The sequence below is a fragment of the Ipomoea nil genome, unplaced genomic scaffold (assembly GCF_001879475.1).
Source record: "Ipomoea nil cultivar Tokyo-kokei standard unplaced genomic scaffold, Asagao_1.1 scaffold1250, whole genome shotgun sequence".
NCBI lineage: Eukaryota > Viridiplantae > Streptophyta > Magnoliopsida > Solanales > Convolvulaceae > Ipomoea > Ipomoea nil.
In genome coordinates, this window is record NW_017617678.1 from 1,304,166 (window position 1) to 1,322,926 (window position 18,761).

The following is an 18,761-nucleotide window of genomic DNA, read 5'->3' on the forward strand; positions in this document are numbered from 1 at the left end:
GGAATTTGTAGCTCAAAATCCTAACCCTACGTCTTTTGGTACCTTCAATTTCAAGTTCGTATCAAGATTTCAAGGGTCTAGTGCAGTCGGAGAAAACCCTAAAAAAGCTAAGTACATATACTAATAGTTGGTTATTTATTTACATTTTCTTGAATGCATGTCCCCTGAAATTATAGATTAATGTTCGGAATAGAAGAGTTTATATTTTGTTTTTGGGACTGCCTTCTAGCATAGTATTATAGAATGGGTTTGTATGATATAATTGCTAGATTTGATACATTCTTACGATCTTTACACCGAAAGTAGTAGTTGTAAACCTAATAATTTTGATTCTTGTTTGTAATATTTTTTTTTTGTTTGGCTGTACAAGTTAAGAAGATGTGGTTTTAAGATAAAAATGCAGTTGAAGTATTGTAAGTACTGCAAGTAAGAGTTTTCAATCTAACATTTGTTGTGAATTAGTTGTTTCCGCTTTGTGCCTATTGGATGCTTTAATCTGCCTCATATCTTTCCAATTTTGTGTAAATTTCAACTCTTTAGCATGGATATAATCTATCATTAGTATTAGTGACATAAACTGTATTGTATATATTTCATGTTTAGTAATCATAATTGTCAAAAAGTTATTCTGACAATAAAAAAACAGTATGACTGTTCATTTTTTCTTGAAATTGGTATAACTGTGTGTTAGTTAATATCTTACTTAAATACCTGCATTAAATGACTTGTCTTTAATTACTAATTTATTTGTTCACAGTAGTTGGCAAATTGCGATTATAAATTATGAATACAAATTGTTTGTCATTTTTGTTGCTCTATAATTATGCTGCTGGTGTATACTTTTTTTAGAGAAAATTTCAATTTTGGTCCACTGACTATTGCACTTGTGTTAATTGCAACACTTAAGTTTCAAAAATGTTAATTTAGTACATTGACTATGCAATTTCTACCAATTTTGGTCACGCCGGCCAAATTGTCGGCCAAATCTCACCAGAAAAACTTAACTCATTAAATAAAAAGGGAAAAAGTGTCATTTCATGTTATTTAAACCTCTTTTGGGCTTCCTTATCTTCTCCGACATCCTTCCCCGCCGGCAAAAGTGTCTCCAGAAATCACCGCCGGCACCTATCACACATTCTCAACCTCATAGAGCCGCCGGAAGCGCACAAGGTGGGAAAAACTAAAAATGAAATGGGAACATGAAAAGCAGCTTCAACCATGTCTCATCGAAGATGTTCCCATTCCTATACCAACACCATGTTAACGTCGAGGAGGTTTCGAAACACTTGCCTAAAATCGCCGATGAGATGGTTTCATACTTTCTGAGAGATAACAATAGCGACAAGGTTGAAATCGATCGCAGCAGCGGCGCCGTTCGCCACTGTCTCATGCCAAAGACGATCCCCTTCCTCCACCATAACGGTCCCCGCCATCTTCGCCGACAAGATGATATCCAGAAGGTGTCCAACCACCGCTTACCGGAAAATAATCACGGCACCAAGGATTCAAATTCAAACCGTTTGACGGGGGAAAACAATCACGGCAGCGTTAGCCATATCCTACGGAAGTGGATCCAGTTCCTACACGAACACGATCTTAACAAAGTGAAGAAGCCGGAGAAGAAGGAAAGCAGTCTCAGGAAACGCATGCGCAAGTTCTTAGGCCAATATTTTGATTGAAGAACACCAATCGTAGGCACGACGATAGCATGTGGATGGATACATCACATGCTCCATCTATCTCTCCAAGAACTGAACTCGAACCACCGGAGCCGGAATTCTCTGAGAATGACGATCCAATGGTTGACGTTATTTTTCCTCCGTCTCCAGCTATCACACAGGACCACCGATACAGGACCAGCTATCACCATCGCAGGTTTAGTTGACTAAGATGATGTTTATGCAGACTCAAGAGGGCGGAAAAGAATGTTGGCACATGAGGTGTTGAGGAAGAAGAAGAAGCAAATAATTTTTTAAAATTTTTTTTAACATAAAATAACCGTTTTTCCGGTGAGATTTGGCCGGCGTGACCAAAATTGATAGAAATTGCATAGTCAAGGTACTAAATTAACATTTTTGAAAGTCAAGTGTTGCAATTAACACAAGTGCAATAGTCAGTGGACCAAAATTGAAATTTTCTCCTTTTTTTACATGATATACCTAATCCTAAGATGTGCTTATGTTTGTCAATTTTTGGTATTTTATTTTCCATTGAATGTCTTTGTTTTTTTATTTTAAAGTAAATGTTCAAGTTATCTGATTGTAAACATCATCATTGCACTGCATTTGACAGTTCCCTTCATTGGTAGTTGTCTTAGTCTGAAACAGAACTGTGCTAAAATCTGCCATTTCACATTCAATTTTTTTTTTTTTAGTTTCAACTGAATTGAATTTTTTGTCTTACTTGTTATCATTTGGAGATTACTAACTTCTTGGTTCCCAGTAGATGGCAAATGATGATTAAAATTTCTGATGCCGTAATTGTTTTTAAAAATCGTTCCTCTTAAAATTGTGGTAGAGTTCAAAAGTTTTGAAAATTTTATTTATACATGTTATACTTGCTACTAAGCTTAGCCATGTTTGTCAATTTTTCCTATTTTATTTGCCATTGACTGTCTTTTAGATTTTTTTAAAATTAAATGTTCAAGTTATCTTATTGTAAACATCATCATTGCACTGCCTTTGGCAGTTCCCTTCATTGATAGTTGTCTTAGTCTGAAACAGAACTTTGCTAAAATCTGCCTTTTCAATTTCAATTTTTTTTGAAGTTTCAACTGCATTGAATTTTTTGTCTTTTAACTGCATTAAAATTTCTAATGCCGTAATTGTTTTTAAAAATTGTTGCTCTAAAATTGTGGTAGAGTTCAAAAGTTTAGAAAATTGTATTTATACATGTTATACTTGCTACTAAGCTTAGCCATGAGACTTTTTTTTTTATTATTATTATTTTTCCAATTTTTTGGGCCATCTGTTGTTTTTATCTTACTCTGAAACAGAACTGTGATAAATTATTCCTTTGTCATTTCATTTGTTTTGTGTCTTTTGATTTTTTTTGCAGATTTTTGGTCAATGTAAAAAGCATTTCTGAACCTTCGTTGTAGTATAGTGTTGTAATGCCCAACTGTTTAAGGCAAATTAGTACTCTCATAAACTTGTATTAGTAGAACTTTTCATATGAAGTCTATGAATCTTACTTAATGGTTACTAATATTCAATAATCTTTGTCCTCTTTACCACTTTTCAGATGTCATTCTTTTTAGCAAAGTTTTTTGCAAAAGTTTAACACTATTATAGATAAGCGGCTACATATACATAAGTATTCCTGCACAGTTTTGACATGAATTATATCCTACCACGATGTGATGCATTATGTCAATGCCTTTAAATTTTTTTTTTTTTTTTTTTTTTTTAACATTTTGAATGAATATGACATTTTACAAATAGTCTTATATCTAATGTAGCTGCTTATCTTATAATACTCTTACATTTGAAAATTATCCAACATTTCAAATTACAAATGGTTATTAATTTTTTGAATAACACTATATAAGATAAGCATTTGATATATATAAACATTTTCAACTATTTAAGATAACCATTTCATATATATAATAAGTTTCAATGTGTATTTTTTTTAATACTGTGCCTTTTTTACCTATTGATATGATTTAACAAATCATATTTGATTAACTTCTTTTGAAACCCTTAACTTGATGGCTAATCTGAATATTTTTATTTGCAATATTGTCTGATTCCTACTCTGTTTGATAACTTTGCTAATCTTATAGTATTTGTCAGAATCCAGCAATTATTATAAGTTTTTACTATTACTGTCAATATTTATGTGATGCTTGCTTAGATTGCATACTGTTGTAATAGTCAAAGTTGAGGTATAGTGTTTAGTTTTAAATAGATACATAGTAGTAAGTTGTAACTTTTAGAAGGAAATTTGTATTCATTATGCAGTGAATTACAAATACATTACAGGACTTATGTTAGGTTACAAATACATTACAGGACTATGTAGGATCCCTAATGGAACAGTCTAAGTCTAGATGTTTGTCTTCAATCCATTCCAGCTCCAGGTTGCTCTGCCCCAAGTTATGGAACTTGTACTTAACACCACTGAAGTATCTATCCTGGAAAAATAATTAAACCAAAAAGAAAACATAGATAATAATAGCCACACATTTAAAATATAAAAACAGCCTATAAAATATGATAACATTCAAATAAAATCCACAGTGCTTCATGATTGTGAAAAAGTTCCAACAGAAATCTAAAGTCATTAGCAACAACCAAAAAGTAAGCACAATTAAAAGTGCTACATTGTTCTTCAGAAATATACAATCCCAAATTCAGTTCATTTTTTCCTTCTTAATGACTGCAGCCTTAGATTTTTTGCTCCCTTTTGATGATGAAAACTCATCCATCAAGGATCTTTTCACAGTAGGTGAGTCAGCTCTATCATTCCCTTGGGTTGTGAGGGATGTGTATTATCAGGACTATTGACCTCTTCACCTTTAGAGGCTTCCTGCACATTAAATGGGGATGTTTAATCATTTTTTAATAAACTGAATGATGTGTAAGAAAACCACATGTACTTGAACTTAAAGTAGGTAAACAAATTTTACCTCAGATTGGTCAATAATGTTCTCATCTTCTTCTATCATATGTGACATGAGATCTTTCTCTTGATTTTCAAACAAATTGGCACAGTAGGTGGACAATAACTCATCATCCCTAAGGACCCTCAATACATTGAAAGTTGGATTTTTTCCTCTCATTTGTGCTCTTTTAATCGCTACATTAAACAGCATTGAGAGATCATTTAGTACTTCAAGTTCAGGGGGAATGTCAATATCAGCCTGCTAAGTATTAGGGTTAGTTCAAATTTAAACTTTAAAACAGAAACATTTTTTAAAAAGGTTAATATTAGAAAATACCTGTTTGTACTTTTGATACAAAAGAGCAGCTGGAATGCCAACCAAATCAGCCACTTCACGATCTCAAAGCCGGAATGGTGCATCCTTAGTTTTGTCTAAAACTCTAACCAAAACTTTATACCTTGTTGTACCTTCATGATAGTGTTTTTCACACTTGTCACATATTAGGGGTAAATAGTCTTACTTAGGTTCACATAGTGACACAAAATAGGAAATATGACTAAGCTTATAAAACTCACCATTGACCACCTTGGCCCTACAGCACTGAATAGCTACAATCACTGGTTCCTTCGAATCAGAATTGTAATATGGCAGTAAAGAGTCAACATGAGAATCCCACAAGGTACACATCAAGTAATTGTCACTGTTTTTTTAGGCATAAACAGTAATTACTAAGTTAAGTTAATAGATAAAATACATGTAGGATTTAAGATAAATTTACTTCATCTAGACATACTTATAATAAAGTTTAACCATACGCATTAACACATATTTGAAAGTCACTGTTTTTTGTAGCCATAAGCAGTAATTACTCAGTTAAGTTAATAGATAAAATACATGTAGGATTTAAGTTAAATTTACTTCATCTAGATAGACTTATAATAAAGTTTAACCATGCGCATTTTCACATATTTGAAAGTCAATCAATTTTGCTGCTCTACCACCCACAATCTTGTCAACAGGATTATAGATCTCCACTATACGACCCATCACATCTGCAAAATATTTAAATAACATAATAAGTTATATATAAGATTAAGCAGTTTTTTTTTTTATCATTGTAATAGGAAGAGTAGAACAGTATTACCAATGAGTTCTTTTTCATTCACTTCATTTGGATCTTTCAATGAAACAAAACTGGTCAACTGAAACATATGCATAGGAAACCCTTTAGAATTTATCACTTTGACTTCTATTTTGTAATTGAACTTAAGCATATATTTGTGTTGTGTGATCTTGTATATGTAATAATTTGTAACAGCATAAAAAAATTTTATCTCATAGAGTTGTCCTTCCTTTATAACATCTTTGTATTTTCCAAACATTTGTGTTCTGAATATTGGCATGTATATAATCTCCCTGCAAATAAGAAAGAAATAAATATTACAGTAAAACAGTTCCATAACTTTATTATTTTTTCCCAATTCAACCAAGTGTTTTGCACTGGGATTCACTCACACCATCCCTGCACATTTTCAAAGATTATCTACGTGCATCGCACTGGTATTTTTTGAATCTGTTTTGCAGAATGAAGAACTAAGTATGTACCCATCTTCTTACAGCATTTTCAAAGATGGGTAGAGACGGAGTGAGTGAATCCTAGTTCAACCAAGTGTTTTGCACTGGGATTCACTCACTCCATCCCTACACATTTTCAAAGATTATCTTCGTGCATTGCACTGGTATTTTTTGAATCTGTTTTGCATAATGAAGAACTAAAGATGTACATGTCTATGTTACAAATGCAGTAAAAAAAAATAATGTATTATCTGATCATCATGGAGCAAACACTCCATACTCTTGATGGTATTCCCTCCTCCCCTACTTTCATGCACTACATACACCCATACACAACGTACTGTAATACCTCTCAGTTTGTGTATAGGTTGGATATCTTTTACAGCAATAAAAAGGGAAGGCATCTTTAGAACTCTTTTGAAGATGGTTAATGGTGATGGCAAGAACAGCTTCAATGTAGGACGAAACAAATCTCTGGTTTGTGCCTTTTATAGGCACAAATGAGATATTCAAATCACAAGAACCGAAGAGTTTTAGTGAGCAGCCACAACATTGGAACACCAACAATTCATTAAATGTTAATGTTTTTGACCTTTCATTTGAATTTTTTAATTAACCTAATATTGTCTATTAGGTTTGTATTATTCCAAGGGGCTTGTAATAATTTCTATGCGTATGTTTAGATTATTATCTGGTACAATTAGGTTATACAAATAAAATTTGAATTATATTGTGATCTTGAAAGGTCAGAAATGATATTAATTCTCTGACATTATATGCATTGGTATTGCCATGAGGGGTATAATGAAGGTAAATAATCTAGCATTAATTAGCCGAATTGTCATTAACGCATGGGAAATACACAGCACAATGCATGAGCGGGAAAAATATAATAGCAGTAACTTAAGCCAAAACGGCGTAGTATTAGGTGGCGGGAAAACGAAAACTTCAGCAAGTTATTGCTTTATTATAGAGTTAGATTAATTAGATTAATTGTGGACATTATGACTTGATTGTGTAATTTAACAGTTGTAATTGTTGTATTTATATATGTCATTATTGCTTTCCGTTATGATTGCAATTATATATATATATATATATATATATATATATATATATATATATATATATATATATATCCTTGTAATATAATGTACTGATCAAATGTTGGAATGAAAAATTTCTACTATTTACACTATTACACTTTTGATGTAACTTTTATTCATTGGGTGCCCATGAATTGGTAACTCACCACTAATTAAAAAAAATTATTTAGTTACCAATTAGATGTTATCATGTCATGAGGGATGGATTGGAGGGGAAAAAAATATATGGGAGTATCTAGCAATACTCAAATAAAAATTTCGTGAACCAAAATAAACATAATGTAATTTTATTTATTTATTTTTTATTCAATTTTAAAAAGTTAAATAAAATCACATTTGAACTAAGGAACATATGGTTTAAATAGGTTATTGAACTAGTTTAGACACAACCATGCAATTGGACCATTAAATAATAATGAGTTGCAGTTAGCCCATTAAATAACATGTTACTTTGCGGCAATTTATATATTGGACTCTGGTCCAATACACATAAATTGACTTCATAATGTACAAAATTTATATTCATAATGTATAGAATTTATATTCATAATACACATACACATAAACACGATATAATGAAGACACATAAACACTTAACATAATACACATAATGTACAAAATTCACACATAATTCATGTTCATTATATCATGTTTATGTGTGTGTGTATTATGAACATAAATTATGTGCATTATGAACATGAATTTTGTATATTATGAAGTCAAATTATTTGTATTGGACCAGGGTCCATAATACAATGTGGACCCTGATCCACGATATAACGATTGATCATGGAAAATTATTGTGTAGACTATGGTCCACATAGTTATGTGGACCATGAATACAAAATACATTTTTAATATACTAAAAGTACATTATTTAATAATAATGTACTTTCAGTACTCAAGCGCTGCACTATGCTTACTTCCCAGGGTTATCTTTCCAGGGGGTCACCCATCCCGGGATTACCAAGCACGCTTAACCACAGAGTTCTATGGTACTTAGTTGCCATATCCTACTTAAAATCAATTGGTGATAGGTAGGTGGACATTAACCATTTAACCACATTTCTCCATGGTAAGCCCCTCCCAGCACCTGCCGCAACCTTTGATCACCAACAGGGACGGAGGGAGAGGGGGGGCGGCTGCCCCCCTCACCCCTCACCCAACCCCACCCCCACCTCATATATAGTATTTGTATGTATATATGTATATATAGTACATGTTTTAGTATTAGTATAAAAACACTATAAAATACTAATAAGAAGTGAGTTAGAGTAGGTGGTAGAGCACAATTTTGGTAATAATGAGGTTAAGGGTTCCAATCTTAGCATCAACATAGTTTTACAATTCATTTTAATAGCTTTTTTAATATTACACACACACTCTATAATTTATAATGTGTTTTCTATTCAAAGCTTTTTTAATATTACACACACACACTCTATAATAAGATGTGTAATTTATAATGTGTTTTCTATTCAAATTATTTTATTAATTATGTTTCATATTTTGTTATGAATATTTTTATAAGTTTCGATGTGTTTTATTTTTCATCCATATCCAACAATATTTACAATTATATTTCTTAGGTAGTTTATTTATTTATTTTTAAATTATCTCTTTTGTTTTAATGTTTCGCCTTTTCTAGAAAAATTTTCTGAATCCGTCTGTACTGTTTCGCCCCCGGTCCCTGATCACCAAGCCCAATTGCGCAGCATGCTTGACTCGATCCTTAGCCTACGCGCCCACCATCCCCTCCTGGGATTGGACTGGGGCTTTCACCTCGCCATCGATCCGAACCCGTGACCTCCCCTGATACCAATTGTTGGATCTCAGCGCTGCACTATGCTTACTTCCCAGGGGTCACACATCCCGGGATTTTCGGAAGTCAAGCACACTTAACCACAGAGTTCTATGGTACCTGGTTGCCATATCCTACTTAAAACCAATTGGTGATAGGTAGGTGGACATTAACCATTTAACCACATCTCTCAATGGTAAGCCACAACGCCACGTCTTGAATCGAGCAGGGCTGAACTTGACCAACTCGGTCGACGCCCAACAAAATAATATACTTTAAAATAATGTACTTTTAATATATTTAAAATAATTTTATTTATTTATTTATTTATGATACACAGTTGTATGGACCATGGTTATATAATATTGTTTGCATTATCATCTAGCTCATCATGTTGCAGGTAAACAAGATTGCAGCATCATTCATTCACTTAATTTGTTTCAAAATTTGGAGTGCATATGTCAACATGCACTCGTTTGAATTTATTAAATAAAAGAAGAAGAAAAAAAATGATAGAGATGCATGGATAGATCCTAGTTTTGATGAGAAGAGAAAAGGAAAAGGTCCAAGCTTCACTACTTAGCCTCCCACGTGTGGCCATGCATGGGTTTTCGCGGCTGGCTAACTGTATACCCCACACGTGTCTTCACATCCCATTCTTTTCTATAACCTTCCTTCCCATCCCATCCCATCTACCTAGCCACTCTTCTCACTTCGATCGTCTCTCAGCTCCCTCCTAACAACTCTTTCTTCTTTAGCTCATCACAAATGGCCGACCTGCAATCCATCCCCGCCCAAAATCAAAGACTCCCGCCGCGCGCAATGATCGCCTCCGGCGTCCCCGCCGCCTCCTTCCTCCGCAGATTTCAGGACCATGCATACGCTCCCAACTCATCTCAGCTCTTCGGTTTCTTCACCTTGGTCGTCTCCGGCGGGATTCTCCTCTTCCTCACCGGCTTAACCCTCACCGCCACTATCCTTGGCTTGATCTTCTTCACGCCGTTGATCCTCATCTCCAGCCCCCTCTGGATCCCCATCGGCACCGTCCTCTTCATCGCCATCGCCGGCCTCCTCTCCGTCTGCACCTTCGGCATCGCCGTCATCCTCACCCTCTCCTGGCTCTACCGCTACTACCGCGGCTTCCACCCGCCCGGCTCCGACCGCTTCGACTACGCCCGGAGCAGGATCGTCGACACCGCCAACCACGTCAAGGACTACGCCGGCGGCTACCTTCACGGGGGTAATAAGGTCAAGGACGCGGCTCCCGGCGCCTGAACCGGCGGCACTAGCTAGCTAGCTTCAAGACCGATCAGACCGGCGCGGTCGGGGGATATGATAATGCGTACCGAACCGGGTTCCGTTTTTCTTCTTTGATATTAATTTTAATCAATCAGGCACTATGAATACACATAAGAAACTTTGTGATGACTGATGAATATATATTTCCATGGAATGAAACGTATGTGTTGTGTGAGAAATCTATTGGCCCACATATTTTTTGGTTCAATTTGATGATATATAATAATGATGATTGTGGCCTGGCCTGGGGATATGATATATTATAGATTTTGTTAATTTGGTACGTAATGATGCATCGTCCATTATATATTACTGAAGTGGTTATTATTATATATTAATTAATTGTTTGCAATAGCCAAGCAATGAAATATTTTATTGTAAATCCACCATCTTAGCTTAGCTAGCTAGGGTACATGACCTTAGTGGTTCAGTGGTTTAGTAGGAGTAGGTAATATTTGTAAGAAGGGACTAAGGTTCGAATGAGATTATGTTTAAAGGTGGACAGATCTCTTGTCTGCATCACTATTTATTTCGTCTTGTTGGGAATTATGTCTAAAGTGGACAGATTCTATTTGTCTGTTGAGTTATTTGTCTGTTGAGTTATTGAGTCATTGTGATTTACATCTTTCACTGGTATTTTGCCTTGTCGGGGATTATGACAGATCTTATTTGTTTGATGAGTCATTGAGTTACATGATTTACATCTTCCAAAATAGATATTTTGTATATTTTGTCGTTGGTATTTCGTCTTGTCCGGGATTATGACAATATGATGAGTCATTGAGTTACCATGATTGACATATTTTAAAATATAATAGGTATTTCAGTCTTGTCGGGGATTATGACAATATGATGTGTCATTGAGTTACCATGATTGACATATTTTAAAATATAATAGGTATTTTGTATTATTAGGTAGATTCTATTTGTTTAATGAGTCATTGAGTTACCGTGATTTATATCTTTTAAAATATTCTATCAGGATTACATCTTTCAAAATATTCTATCAGGTTGGGGTGGGATTCAACCTTTTTCCAAAAAGGGTAGATGAAACTAAGATAAGGATCGGATATGAAGCAGCTATATATAATTAAAGCTCTTTTGTTTTTTAGACAAGATATATTGTAAAGCTTAAGTTCTTTCTTCTTTGTATATGATATTTTAGCTAATTAAATCTATGGACTGCGCAAGTGGTTTTTTCTTCTTTATGATTTATTTATTTTTTATTTTTTATTTTTCAGTTTTGTGCGTCTATTGTTGATTGATTATAGCTCCTTTCCCTTTCACTGCATCGAATTAAAGCTATCCTGTGAATGACTTGTTAAATATTAATGGGACTTTCAACATTTACTCCTTTTTACTCAAAATTATAATGTTGATTATTTTGGGACTAATAGGATGAAAATAATTTATTACTTTTTACCACATCAGGAAGTAGAGATTGAGTGTTTATGTAATAGAACTCATGTTTGTTAAGTTTAAACTCTTGATTTTTTGGGGACTCTAGGATGAAAATAACTTACTATTTTTTACTACATCAGGAAGTAAAAGTGAGTAGAGATTGAGTGTTTATGTAATAGAACTTATGTCTGTTAAGTTTAAACTTGAATTCGATTGTTAGGGTATTCATTTCTTTTTCTCATCTTTAAGAATGAATTTTTATCACATCATAAAGTAAAAGTAAGTAAAAGTAAATGAAGATTGATTTTTTCTAAGAATGAATTATATATATATTTTTTTTAATTATATCATATGATTTTCTTTAAGAATGAAATTAAAGTAAAAGTAAGTAAAGATTGAGTGTCTATGTAATAGGACCCATGTTTGTTGGAAGAATGTTTGTTAAATTCAAACTCAAATTTATTGTTAGGGTATTCGGTTTTTATTCTTATCTGTAGGGAATATAAGTTGATTTTTTTTAATGAATGAATTTTTATCACATCAGAAAGTAAATAAAGATTGATTGTGTTTAAGAATGAATTTTTTATCGTATCGGAAAGTAAAATTGTAAAAGTAAATATTCTCATCTGTAGGGAATATAAGTTGATTTTTTTTAATGAATGAATTTTTTCAGAAAGTAAATAAAGATTGATTTTGTTTAAGAATGAATTTTTATCGTATTGGAAAGTAAAATTGTGAAAGTAAGAATGATTTTTTTTATTGTATTAAAAAGTAAAAGTAAGTATGAGTGTCTTGTATAGGACCAATATTTGTTAAATTCAAACTCAAATTCGATTGTTATGGTATTCGTTTTTTATTCTCATCTTTAGGGAATATGCTTTTTTTTTTTTTTTTTTTTTTTTATATATAAATATAGAATAACTTTCATTACGAGATACGACAATTTTCATTTATGAAAAAGTTTCGACAAAGATCATATGATCTAAATCAATTTAGGTTAGCTTAAACAAAAAAGTACTAAACAGCTCAGATGGAGTTCAAATATGAAAAACAACTAACTTAATTGATCTTTAGGAATGTGGACTCATCTCAATATTATATGTTCGAGTACTTGAATTTTACTCGATATTGATTTTAAATTTTGAAAATCAAAATTATTATTTTTTAGTCCACAAACATACACACTATGTAAAAAACACGATCAAAATTTTAAATATGAAAATTACAACCCTATATTCATAATTTCCTATTTCAAAAGATCACAACTATACACTTATGTATGTATTTATTTATTATATAATCTTCTATATAGCTTTTTCTCCATATATAAAATATTTTTCTAAGAAATATAAATTAATATCTAATGTTGGAAGTTGACATTTTCTAGCAATGGATACAGAGAAGTGCTCTCTCCTTCTGAGTCGTCGGAAGGAAGAGTCTGGCCACCGGAAGTTCAAGATCTGCTTGAACGCAGCACCAAGAAGCCCAAACGCGACAGAGAATCACAACCCCTGGAGGACACTCAGCTACTGGAAGCAACATCGGAATCGCCCACGACCTCTCCCAATGGTCCACCGTCCACGAATAGCAACCGTCAACCACAGTTCACCTACAAGCAGTCATTGACGGGACTTCTCTCGTTAAGACAGGTGGATGAAAGCATCCCGGAGGAAGAAGCTTCGGACGACGAGTACCCGGTGGAGCCAGAAGACCCAGACTGCCCAAGAATTAGGGTCACCAAAGAAGAAAAGGCAAGACTCAGAAGACCTTGGCGACGAACGCTAATAATTCGCGTTCTTGGAAGAACGATTGGATACAATTTTCTCCTTCGGCGTTTGCAAACACTATGGAAACTGGAGGGGCATTTGGAGCTCATCAACTTGAACTACGACTATTTTCTGGCGAAATTCGAACTGCAACAGGATTACGACCACGCTAAATTTGAGGGTCCATGGACGATCCTAGACCACTACATTACAGTCAAAGAATGGCGTCCAAATTTCAATCCTCAATTGGACAAAACAGAGAAATTAATCGCCTGGATCCGTTTTCCAACTTTACCAATCGAGTACTTCGATGACGATTTCTTGACAAAGATTGGGAAGAAAATTGGGAAACCCATCAAAATTGATGTTACAACTGGTCTCGCCTGCCGAGGGAAATTCGCTCGCATCTGCGTGGAACTGGACTTCTCCAAGCGACTGTTGTCCAAATTTACATTAGAAGACCAAGTTTGCCCAGTTGAGTATGAAGGTTTGCACTTAATCTGCTTCAAGTGTGGAAAATACGGGCACAGAAAAGAACACTGCGGGATCGGAATTGATAACCGTCAAGCAGAGGATTCATCTCAGGAAAACGATAGCATGGCGATGGAGGCGGATGTAAACAATAATCATATCCCGGTCCTCACCAAGTACACTACGGATACCTCAAGTTTGCAGTCTGAAAAGTACGGCACCTGGATGTTAGTACAACGGAAGGATAGAAGGAGACCAAGAACGTATACTTCAAGAGGCAGCCATGAAAGGCGTCTACCCGCAGGTACATCCCATGGTCCGGTTACACCATCAGAGCACAATATCCAACCCCTGAATTCGCGTTTTGTACCGTTGAGTGATCTGGAAACTGAGGATCAAGATGAAGAGTTTTCTTTCCGAGCAGAAGACCATAGGCAACCGGATATTAATCTAGCCGAAACCCCTACTCAAGTTCCTCCAGTTGCAACTGAATCGCTTGTCCATCCACCACGACAGCTTAAGGAAGTTCGTACGACGCAAAGAGGTAGAGGTGGTAGATTTGGAACCCCAAGAAAGGTTCAAATTGAGGAGGCTCCAGTTATTTTTGGCCAAGGTCTACCAAGTGCCTCGAATTCCATCCTTCATCCCACACGACAGACAGGAGCAGCCCGTGCGCGAAAAAGAGGCAGAGGAAGCAGACCTGCTACCCCAAGGAAAGCAGTCGCGAAAGAAGAACACTTGCTTGTTCGCGGATCTTCAAGTGGAAGAATAATCACAAGGAACACAGTTTACCACCACCCTAGACCTCCGGAGATAACCAATCCGCAGAATGCTGTTTCGCCCATCCACAACGTTCCTCCGGACGAGGGGATGGATTTCTTCGATTGTGATACCCCAAAGGATGTAAGGGGAGAAGTTGCTGGTGGCAGTAGCCACAATGATGACTTGACGGCTTCCCGCCCGCTCTTTTGAGCTTCTGTTTTCCCCAATTTTTTAATGATGGTGCTTTCTTGGAACTGTCAAGGTGCGGCATCACAACCATTTCGTCGTGCCTTAAAAAACATACCCGAGAGCATAATCCCTATATTATCTGCCTTCTTGAACCCAGGGTATCTGGCAATCAGGCAGACAAGATTTGTATAGAAATTGGTTTTTGCCGAATGGCTAAGGGTAGAGGCCCTGGGGTTTTCTGGAGGACTGTGGATATTCTGAAAGGATCCTACATTGGTAGAGATCTATTTCACTCACCCACAGTTCATTTTACTTAGAATCTGTCAAGTCGACACTCAACCATGGTTCTTATCCTTTGTATACGGAAGCCCAAATTTCGCTTTAAGAAAGGGTCTTTTCGCGGAACTTTCCCAGAACCTTCTAGGATTTCACGGCACATGGCTCTCGATAGTCGACTACAATTCAGTGCTTAGCAGAGATGAAGTTTCGGATAATTACAACTTTTCAACTAACAAGTCAGCCGACTTCAAAAATTGGGTATTTAGAGAAGGACTTATGGATCTTGGCTACAATGGAGCAAAGTTTACTTGGTCTAGGGGACTTGAAGCTAACACATATAGGGTTGCAAGATTGGATCGTGCTCTTTGTAACACGGATTGGAGATGTCTATTTCCAGCTGCAGAGGTCACAGTTCTCCCATTGGTGGCTTCGGATCACTCCCCCATTCTGGTCAGCGCACGCCCTTTCATAAAGAAAATTGCAGACAAAAGATTCAGATTCAATGCCATGTAGACAACGCACCCAGAGTTTATGGAAATAGTTAGATCAAATTGGAACAACTCGGCAGAGATCGAAGTAAATAAAAAGTCTCTGGCGCACAAGCTTGAAGCCTGGAACCAAGGGACTTTTGGAAATTTATTCTACAGGAAGAAAAGATTGTTAGCTAGAATTCAAGGCGCTCAACGTAGTCTTGCTAACAGATTCAGACCGGACTTATTAAAGCTGGAAAAGAAGCTACGCAAGGAACTTGAAACGACACTTCTCCAGGAAGAACTTCTGTGGTACCAACGCTCGCGTGAAGACTGGATTGCTTCGGGAGATAGAAATACTAGATTCTATCATATGGCTACAGAAGCAAAGAAGGCTTCTGCAAAAATCAACAGTCTCAAAGATGATCAAGGCAATATTATCCTAGAGGACGAGGCACTGCTCAAACATATTAGTCGTTTCTTTGAGGGTTTGTTTACTGAAGACAGCGTCTTTCAGGAGCAATCCAATCTCAAAGGAAATTTCCCAGTTCTGAGTGAGGAAGTATGGCAGGAGATTAACAAACTATTTTCAAGGGAGGAAATTAAGCAAGCTTTGTTCGATATGCCAGCATTCAAAGCACCGGGCCCCGATGGATTCCACGCTGGATTTTTTCAACAAGCTTGGTCGATTATTGGAGATAGCATTACTGACTTTGTTCTAAATTTTTTTGTAACAGGTAAACTGCCGGAGGGATGCAATGACACCACGATAGCTGTAATTCCAAAGATCCATAATCCAGAAGCAATGAGCCAGTTTCGCCCTATCGGCCTTTGTAACACTACATATAAGATCATTACTGAGACCTTAAGAACAAGACTCAAAAGTGTAATGAAGCAGCTCATAGGTCCTCATCAGTCTAGCTTTGTTCCTGGCAGACAAACAACGGACAACATTTTCGTCTATCAAGAGGTATTGAAGTCAATGAATTCTAAAAAGGGGCTACAAGGCTGGATGATCCTCAAGATCGATTTGGAGAAGTCCTATGATAGGCTATCCTGGGGGTTCATACAATTAACACTGAAGCTCATTGGGTTTAATCATGACTGGATAATGAATATTATGGAATGAATTACCTCCCCAAGACTGGCTATTTCCATCAATGGCATGTTGTCGAACTGGTTTCATCCAAGCAGGGGAATCCGTCAAGGAGTTCCAATTTCCCCCCTCATCTTTGTCGTGTGTGTCGAAAGATTATGCCATCACATTACCAGTTTAAGAGATGCAGGCAATTGGGAAGGCATCAAGCTAACAAGAAAAGGACCATGTCTAACGCACCTTCTATTTGCGGATGACATGCTACTTCTTGGCCAAGCGACAACCCACCAAGCAGAAGTTATCAAGCAATGTCTGGAATCTTTCTGCCAGGAATCGGGGCAGCGAGTAAATCTTCAGAAATCCATGATTTATTTCTCAAGAAATATGCCGATACACCGTCAACAGGAAATCTCCAGTCTGTTGGGAATATCTATAGCAGATAATTTGGGTTAATACTTAGGTGTTCCTTCGCAACACGGACGGTTGAAAAACGAAAATTTTGATGGCCTAATTTCAAGGATTCAGAATCGTTTATCAGGTTGGAAGATGAAATCCCTCTCTTTTGCAAGCAGGAGAATACTTTCTCAGTCCGTTCTCTCGGCCATCCCTCTATATTCGATGCAAACTACACTTATTCCAATTGGAGTTATTAAGCAGATCGAGAAATTAATTCGAAATTTTCTTTGGGGCAGCACTGACGAAAACAGGAAATGCAACTTAGTGGCCTGGAATACAGTTACATTGAGCAAGCGCAACGGTAGTCTGGGTATAAAAAAATTTAGAAGCAATGAACTTGGCTTTCCTATCAAAACTCGGCTGGAGATTGCTTACAGACGAGGATAGCTTGTGGGTAAAAATCCTGAGAAATAAGTACACTACTAACTGCTTGAACCCGGCTACTTGGCAAGCAAAGCCAAATTGTTCCAACGCCTAGAGGGGAATTGTGAAAGCTACGCCAATATTGATTAAAGGAACCAAAAGTCTGGTTAGAAATGGCAGAAATACCAGATTCTGGCTGGACTCCTGACTTGGTCATAGGCCACTTATTGAATATTCCTCGGTGAGCCTTCCCCTCCCTGAATTATATGCTCCAGTGATTGATTATTGGAACGTAAATACTGGTTGGGTTCGGACAAAGATAGGTGGCAATCTTCCCCCAGATATTTTGGACCAGCTTTCAGTCTACTCTATTTCCGATGATGATGAGCATAACGACCTTTTGGGGTGGCATGGTGAAGACAACAATTTTTCCATCAAGTCAGCTTATATGCTGGCCACTGGTCCTTCAAATTCCCAGAAGATCCCAGCATGGGAGAAAATCTGGAAAGCTAAGGTGCCTAGTAAGTTCCAAATGCTTTTATGGCTTATTAGACACGATCGAGTTATGTCCAATGCAAACAGGAAAAGACGAGGCTTCACAGAAATCAGTAGATGCGAAGCGTGCGATTGTGACAATGAAACAACAGAGCATATTTTCCGCAGCTTTTCGGAGGCTTACGCAGTATGGAAAGAGGTCGTCCCTTGCATGACCACCATGGGCCTAAACCTCCCATTTCAGGAGTGGCTAGACTGGGGTGTCCGAGGTCCTAATAAAGGCAACCAGAGGTTAAATGCCAACACTCTCTTTGCAACAGCTATATGGTGGATATGGCAATGGAGAAATGACAGAATACTCAACGGGGAGGTTAAGAATGCGAAGTTCAAAAGCTTTTGGATCCAATCACAAGCTACTGAAGTATCTAATGCCTTTATGAAGAATAATCTGCCAGGCAACCTAAGATCAATGAAGAAATGGAAACTAATTAGATGGTCCAAACCACCCCCAAGATGGATCAAGATCAACGTTGACGAAAGCTTTAATCCTACGAATAAGAAAGCCAGCATTGGAGGTCTTGCACGCAACTGCAGAGGCGAATGGTTGAAAGGCTTTTCCCATA

At 36.4% G+C, this 18,761-nt stretch overlaps 1 protein-coding gene across 1 annotated transcript; it reads left to right on the forward strand.

Annotated features, from left to right (window-relative positions):
• The first annotated feature begins 9,790 nt into the window (after positions 1-9,790).
• Positions 9,791-10,598, forward strand: LOC109184076 (oleosin 1-like). Its single transcript, XM_019334110.1, has one exon. The coding sequence runs from the start codon at positions 9,860-9,862 to the stop codon at positions 10,364-10,366; it is 507 nt and encodes a 168-aa protein (XP_019189655.1). The 5' UTR covers positions 9,791-9,859; the 3' UTR covers positions 10,367-10,598.
• The last annotated feature ends 8,163 nt before the right edge of the window (positions 10,599-18,761 follow it).